This window comes from Pyxicephalus adspersus, chromosome 2 (genome assembly GCF_032062135.1).
Source record: "Pyxicephalus adspersus chromosome 2, UCB_Pads_2.0, whole genome shotgun sequence".
NCBI lineage: Eukaryota > Metazoa > Chordata > Amphibia > Anura > Pyxicephalidae > Pyxicephalus > Pyxicephalus adspersus.
In genome coordinates this window covers 120,495,329-120,502,910 of record NC_092859.1, presented here as the reverse complement: position 1 = coordinate 120,502,910, position 7,582 = coordinate 120,495,329, and the positions used below count along the sequence as shown (strand labels likewise).

Sequence of the window (7,582 nt, the reverse complement as noted above, 5' to 3'; positions counted from 1 at the left end):
TATTTGAATTTCCCGCCCCGCCTCCCGCACCGACGCATGCAGCGATGTCACCGGGAAACCCCGGAGATCGTCACTGCACTCGCCGGGAGAAGAAGGAAGAGAGAAGACGTGTCCGGAGGACCTGCGAGGACCGGGTATTTTCGTTCAGTTGTAATCTGATTGTCATACAATGTATGACAATCAGATTGCAATATAACGTTTGTTTATATTTTTAACCACCTGAGAAAAGTTCGGGTTTAACACTTTTTGCAAGTGTTTTTACCTCGAACTAAGTCGGGTTTAACGCCCAGGTGGTTAATAAACAGGATTTATAAAGCGCCAACATATTACGCAATTATATAGACCCTTTAACAAGTTAAAATGCTGCTTTATTTGAAATGAGCTGTTTGTGAAGAGTTCAGTAGGCCTTCTATACAGAAGATTTCTTGATTGATACATTTAAAGTACACAATCTTGACACATGCTGCAGTTATTGAAGTACAAATGTTTATACACCATGGACTGGCCAAAGTGTATGGCCTAAGTTATCCAATCTATGAGAAGAGCGGGAAAGATTTCAGTGTCAGGAAGGAAGCTGACAAATATCACATCACTTGATTAGGTACAGATTGCTAGTACTGGGTTGAACCTCATTGTGCCTTTAGAACTGATGGAAGACTAATTCTTCATGACATAGATTTGTTAAAAGGTGCTGGAAACATTCTGCACAGATTTTGGTTGGCATAATAACATTACACAGTTGATGTATATTTGTCAGCTGCACATCAATGATGAAAATCTCCCATTCTATCACATCCCAAAGGTAATCTGGTGACTGTGGGCTATCTGAGTACAGATGCTCCTTGTTTAACGACTAGGTTCAATTCCTGTGAATTGGTCGGTAAGCAAGGAGCCTAGGAAGGACCATCCGGCAGGATCACGGAAGACAGAAGAATAAACGGTGCATGGATGTATAGTGTACTCGGAGGAGCCGACGAGCCACCTGCTATTTGCCTCTTGCCAGCTTTCCATCCCGTTAGTCCCTAATCAAGTCGGACAACAAAGAGTGGCCTCTGACCCAGAAGATCAATTCTGCAGGGCTCGGTTTGTCAAAAAGTGGATCTCTTCCTGTAACCACAGAACAGGAAGCTAACTAAGAGTCTTCAATTCCATGTTTCCCTATACTCAAGCTGCAGCAGTGGATTCCCTGACAGCGGTGTGGAACTTTTAGTGGGCCTGTGTGTTCCCTCCATCTCCAGTGATCTAGGAGTATCAATATCCTGGTCCTCTGCTTCTTCAGATTCCCTGCATATGGTATACAGATCAGCCTCCTGGTCCTCATTCTTTACCTTCCTCCCTCATGGAATTGACAGCCCCAACAACAATGTCTTTTGGTTGTTCTATCTTGGACTCTGCCTAAGCTTGCAATAAAGTTTGATAATCAAGCACCCGCCTGCGTGTTACTAGTTATTTTCCACACATCGCTGCCATATAGTGGTCAGGAAAACAAACAATCTGCGCCATATCTTCTGTTGATTTTTCTTTCCTAACTCCGTGACAGAATAGGACCCCCTGAGCTAAACCTTAGTAGTGAAATGTGGGGCTTTGGGTTATGTGATATTTTTATTCAGGGTTTTGTCACCCTTTGACTGACACACAACTTCCCACGCATGCGCGGTCCGGAGTCATGCATTTAGTGGTCTGCCACCTGCAAAAGGTTGGGGACCATTGCTCCAGGCCCCAGAGTTAAGCTATGTACACACGTGCAATAGGATCTTTCAAGATTCTTTCCAAAGACAAACAACTGCATAATGCATGAATGACTGCTGGGAAAATGACAGAGTGGCACCCTGTTGTGCTCTCTCCCTTTCAAGCCTACCTAAACTCCGAATTTTCACTTTACATAAAAGGGTAGACAACCCTTTTATGTAAGGTAAAAATTCTGTTTGTTTTTAAAAAAAAAGGGTGCAGCACTGCCCCCCTTAAATTAATGGGAGCGCAAAGCCTCCCGGGATACCTACATCACACATCCAGGAGGCTCTTGGGTGCTCCCTCTGCGCATGCCCAAGCACCTCAGGCATGTGCAGAAGGAGCCCTTTTGTCAAAAGGGGAAAATAAGCCAATCTCATGCATGTGCAGTGAGATTGCCAAGCTTTTTCCCCAAACTTCTTAACCCGATCTTGAGTCCGGAAGAAGAGGAGAACATGGCAGCGTCGGCCTGAAGACGGATGAGGAGACAACGCAGGACCCGATAGAAGAATCCTCCGGACAGATCGACTGCTCTGGGGGATTGAAGGTAGGTGGTTTTTTTTTTGTTTTGTTTTAGGCACTTTTGAGTTTACTTCCTCTTGTACTCTCATTATGATCGTCTGTCGAGGATAGTCGTCAGGACGAAAAGCGCTGTACACACACCAGATTCTTTTCCGCTATCAGCCCTGAGGCGGTAACCTAAGGAAAGGAAAATGACAGAAGTTATGGCACGTGTTCTCCTGGTTACCATTGCTATGACTGAAAGTATCACATCTCATCACATGAATTAATATTTATTCGTTAAACGATGATAACTCAAAATTTGGTCAGTTCATTTTGGAATAGTTTTCTCAATGCTTGCAAAGATAAAAAACATATACACTGACTATAGCTTGGGTGCACAAAGATGGCTGCCGCAGGCCATCCACGCGTAACACCGGCCGCAATACGTAATGCCGCGAGACCTTGCGCCATGACGTCACGAGAATAGCTTCGCTGTATCGGGAGGGGCCTAGCAGAGCCTGCAGGCTGTAGTGAGACAGAAACGGAGAGAGAGCTGGGGCGGGCGGCGCAGTGGCAACAGGAGAGAGCGGCGCCGAGAGGCCTGCAGGCAGACGGAATGGTGGAAAAGGCCAGCCTCGGAAGAGAGTCCATGGTGAGGGCAGAGACGGGTCTCGTGTGCGCTTGAAGCGGTGTTAGGGGCGAGGGTCGGTGTGGAGATAGGGACTAGGAGGTGGAGCACAGGGGAGGAGGGGAGGTCACTTACTACAAACACACCGCACCTTTGCGACCCTGCCAGGCTGTCTGCCATCTTCTGCTACACACCAGACTGATAGCCGGGCTCTGTACTCAGAGGAGAAGGGGGTCCCTGGGCTGCTGACCGGCCTAGAGTATTCCTGTGTACTCTTCAGTGAGACCGGTCACTCCCTTCTCCCATCACATACATGTATAGATGGTATATATGGTGCCTTATGGACCTTATATCTCCCCCCAATACCCTCTGCTATAGGATTCACTTCTCTCTACAATTCACACAAATGTTTATTTCCTTCTCATAATATTAGATAGCCCCTGTATTCTTTATATTTATCATACCTTACCCTGTTATTATTTTATGTGTAAGAATTCCTTGCACTGACAAGATGCTCAAAGTGCTTCCATAGGCAGCAAATGTTTCTTCCATGTCTAATAAGAACATTTAATAATCAGAATCTGTTTTATATAAAACATAAAGCGTCAGGTGCTGCGGTCAGCGTCTGTCACAGCCTCCCATCTGTCCCCCGACAATCCATACACCACATTGTAATGTGTAATTGTTCGATTTATAGGAGATCAAATAAGTGCAATGCCATCTGAAAATAGTTTGTGTTCCCTTAATCAGTCTTCTAATCATGTGAGATTCTTTGCCATTACAAAGCAGAATGCCATTAAATAATTAATTGTTTCAATATCTCAAATATGAATAAATCACAACTGTCGCCATAATTGTTTTCTGATTGGCTTATTCTTTTTTCTATAACAGTCTTTATTTTTCAAATATTTAAACATAAAAATTGGCAATAACATAAACTGAAAATAGGAGGAATATTTAGGGCTGATTGTCTTATTCTTTAACGCTTATTGAGTTATATAGTCATGTAAATGTTCATTTACTACTCACATTTTAAATTCGCTCTTGTTTATTTTGCCTTTAGCCCTCTCTTATCCCTAGTGGACTGAACCCGACGCTGTCGGGCAATGCCCATATGCACACCAAGCAGGGCATGAAATTAGAAGCTGTGATGGAGCAACTACAAAAACAACAGCAGCAGGCCGCTCGTAGCATGGAGGAGCGGGAGAGACAAATTAGAGAAACTCAGAGGCTCTATGCCCAACAGATGGCTTCACAACATTTAATGAAGTCCATGACAGGCTCTGCTACACCATCATCTGTAAAAGCCCGCCCGCCCTTGGCCTCTCCAAACAGTACCAGCGAGCCTGATGAAGATGAAGAGATGGAGGATGAAGATAGCGATGGAGATTCATATAGTGCAGAGGATGACGGCAGGGCAGGACAACCATCCATCCTTGCACAGAAGTATCTTCAGGCTCAGAGAGAGCAACAGGGAATAGTTGTTCCCAATCCACAAGGTCAGCGACACCTGACTGTGAAAGAGGAACCAAAAGAGGAAAACTTTAATCCTTCTACATCTAAACACCCCAGGCAAAGTCTGGAGGACCACGTTAAGCCGGTAAGCTTTGAGTAAATGGTTTAAAACATTGAAGGGCTCCCCAGATGTGTAAATAAGAATATTAGTAAAATGTGTTTACGAGCACACATCCTTGATTTGCAGATAATATTGAACTAAAGAGTTTTGTTCTTTGCTTTTTCCTCTGGGGCTACTGCTGCATTTATGAGGTGTTGGAAACATGTTTTAATGTACAGTGCTATATAAATCCTGTTTATTAATATTATTATTATTATTATTATTAATAATAATGTGAGAATACAAGGTTCTGACTTCACTTGAGTGGCCACACAACTAATACTTAGGCAATTCAGACTGGATGATGCTTTCCAGATTATCCGGGTTGTGACATCACAAAGTCTATTAGCCTCTGTTACTCCTCTACAAAGCACAGGGATCAGTCCTTACCCTTCCTGGTAGGGAATATCCCTGAATGGAATGAGGTGGGACCTTCAGACATGACACACTCCTATGATAATCCATTAGCCTAATAAAACATAATGTAGGTACTATCAGTACCACACCTCCATCATGAATCCAGCAATAGACGGTTAAAAAAAAAGCCAAAAAAAAAGCTATGTGTGCATTTAAAACTTCCAGGAATTATATTTGTGTGATTCTGATGATCATTAAACAACCTTGGAACTGCAGATGTTGTACAACCAGGAAAACATAATTTAAACATACGTGGTCTAAAATGTAAATACATGTTTTTTGTTTTTGTTTGATATGTTTGCTGAAGACTATCCAACTTCTGCTTTGCATTTTAAGCATGTATGAAAGCCCATCAACAGGGAAAACATGAACCTTACTCCCACCCCCTTCTAACCCATCCATCATGTTTTATTTCTTACCTGATGACCATGCATTTGCCAGGGACTGGTAATCCAGTGCTGTACATGTGCCTGACAGGCCTACGCAGTCACCTCATGACAGTGTCGTGGATCCCACTTCTTGTAATCAGAAGGAAGATTTGGGGATAAAGTAATATGTGATTGCAGCTTTAGTTCAGTGAAAAGGGCATTTAGTGATTTTAGAAAGGAATGGTTGAGGTGTCTTTTTGCTTCAAGATCAGCTTTATTTAAAATGCACTTTGTAGGCAGTAATAATAACTGCATTATTGCTTATGCAGTCATGTTTTCATTTTTCGGCTATGCAATTTTATCCCCTAGTGATCATGTTGTAAGCTTGATATTGTGTTCAGCCAATGTTGGCTATATTGGACGTTCTAGGGGACCTCAAGGCTGTGTACTTGCTGATAGGGTTATGTGAACAGTGTAAGTCCCAGGTTTCCTCCACAGCTGTGTTTAGTGACACCTTTAGCATACATGGCTTGGGCAGTCCTTGATAGGCAGCTATTCTATTCACAAAATTAGTATTATAGGAGGTCCAATTGGAACACATTTTTACCAGGTAAGCAGTAGCAATTTTGTTTGTCAATGCCAGTGTTTCTGGACATTTTTAACACGGGGGAACTCCTTGAAATACCTTTTTAGGTTTCAGGGAACCCCTCATATATTTACTTTATCTACACATCACAGTACATTATTGTTGTAGTCACTAGGAAGAATGCCTCCTACATTGTTAGCTCGTTGGGAATAATGCAACCTTTACAGATAGCTAAAAAGATCAATGATATCTGTTAAACGGACTTGAGCCACAAATTGCTCAAGAAACTGCTAGCAACCGCTGGAGAAACTGGTTGAAAACTACTGTTGGTATCTGGGTTTCAAATACAAATTTAGAGGCTTTACAGGTCCATAATTTAATTTCTGGTGCAAACTAGAGTCTGCAAAATTAGCTTTTGTTTCACAGCTTTTGTAGAGTATGTGCAGAAATTCCTGATGCAAAGTGTTCCCTCCACTAGTTGTTCAATGTTTTTTATGTTGATTGAATGTTTCCACCATAACCTCCGAGTTAGTAAATGCTAATCATGAGTAAGGATACATAAAAAAAAACAAATAAAAAAACAGGACAAAATATTACAAAAGCTTTTTATATCAGTAGTCTGATGTAAAAAAAGAAAGAAAAAGATCCTGACTATATGACTACACCAGAGTGTTTTCCATCAACATCTATTCTGACATAAGTGACTGAGGAACTGTAATTGCTCGAGATATTAGGTTTACCAATAATAAAAAGCTCAGCTTTTCTTGTACTTTGGGTTGTTTTCAGCTTTGTGTGAAGGAAAAGAAAAGAGAATATTTTTAAGTTGACAGCTGTTGTCGTCGGCTGTTTTCCTCTGGAAATGCTGTTTTTGCAGCTGCTGTGTAGCTTTTGGAACTCTTGCCACCTCTCTAAAAATTCATTGAGGTTAATGAGACCAAAGCGTTAAGTTTATTAGCCTCACCTAATGGAAACCCTTAGAAGAAGGGGTCCTAAACTCCAATCCTTGGGGCTCACATGAGGGTGGATTTTGGTATAAACAAATAAGGAGTAATTTCCTGACTCCTCTCCTTGTAAGCCATTCTTAATTCATTCACTGCTGGCTATTAGAGTAATTCTAAAAAGGTGTGCAGATCCTGGCCCTCGAGGACCTGAAGTTGCGGACCCCTGACTTGGATACAAAAATTATTACTCAGTATGCAATTGATGATTTGCATCATTGCTTAGTGTTAATGAGTCTCTATTCAGAAGTTCCACTTGTTGCATACTTGATATAAGTGTGTGACTGTGACACCATTAGCATTTTCAGAAGGTTATAACTTCCCTCATGTATTCTAAAGTAAACCTGAATGCAGGAGAGAAAAGAGAACTTTTCAGGAAAGCTATACGGGTGCAGAAAATTCTTGCTGTCTGGCTTATGAGAACCTGCTTTCAATGCTTAGGGTCAGAGCAGGTGTTCAGACTGAAATGTAGAAATTGTCTAATGCATACATGCTGAAGGTCAGTGATATAGGGAGGGTCAACATGACAGCCTGCCACCTAGTATATCACAAATAGGTCAGAGATAGCAGGCTTCCTGTATTCCTCATGATCAACTTCTATTAACTCATTGTGACTGGTGAGCAAAGCCTTAGTCTTATAATAAGGAGAACTTCATCCGCTAAAGAAAATTTGCATGTAGCTATAAACATTTCACATGGCATATTTTAGAAATACAAAACACTCTGTAAAATTGTTGT

General features: G+C 41.9%; 1 protein-coding gene across 2 annotated transcripts in view; it reads left to right on the top strand.

Moving 5' to 3' along the window:
- The first annotated feature begins 2,705 nt into the window (after positions 1-2,705).
- The window catches only part of ARID3B (AT-rich interaction domain 3B), a 34,365-nt gene continuing 29,488 nt past the window's right edge, over positions 2,706-7,582 (top strand). Inside the window, exons 1-2 of one of the 2 annotated variants that reach the window (XM_072402202.1) lie at positions 2,706-2,884; positions 3,924-4,460. In XM_072402202.1, coding sequence (XP_072258303.1) covers positions 2,849-2,884; positions 3,924-4,460 — 573 coding nt within the window. In that variant the 5' untranslated portion in view covers positions 2,706-2,848. The remainder of the gene's footprint in view (positions 2,885-3,923; positions 4,461-7,582) is intronic. The other variant, XM_072402201.1, reaches the window with a different exon arrangement.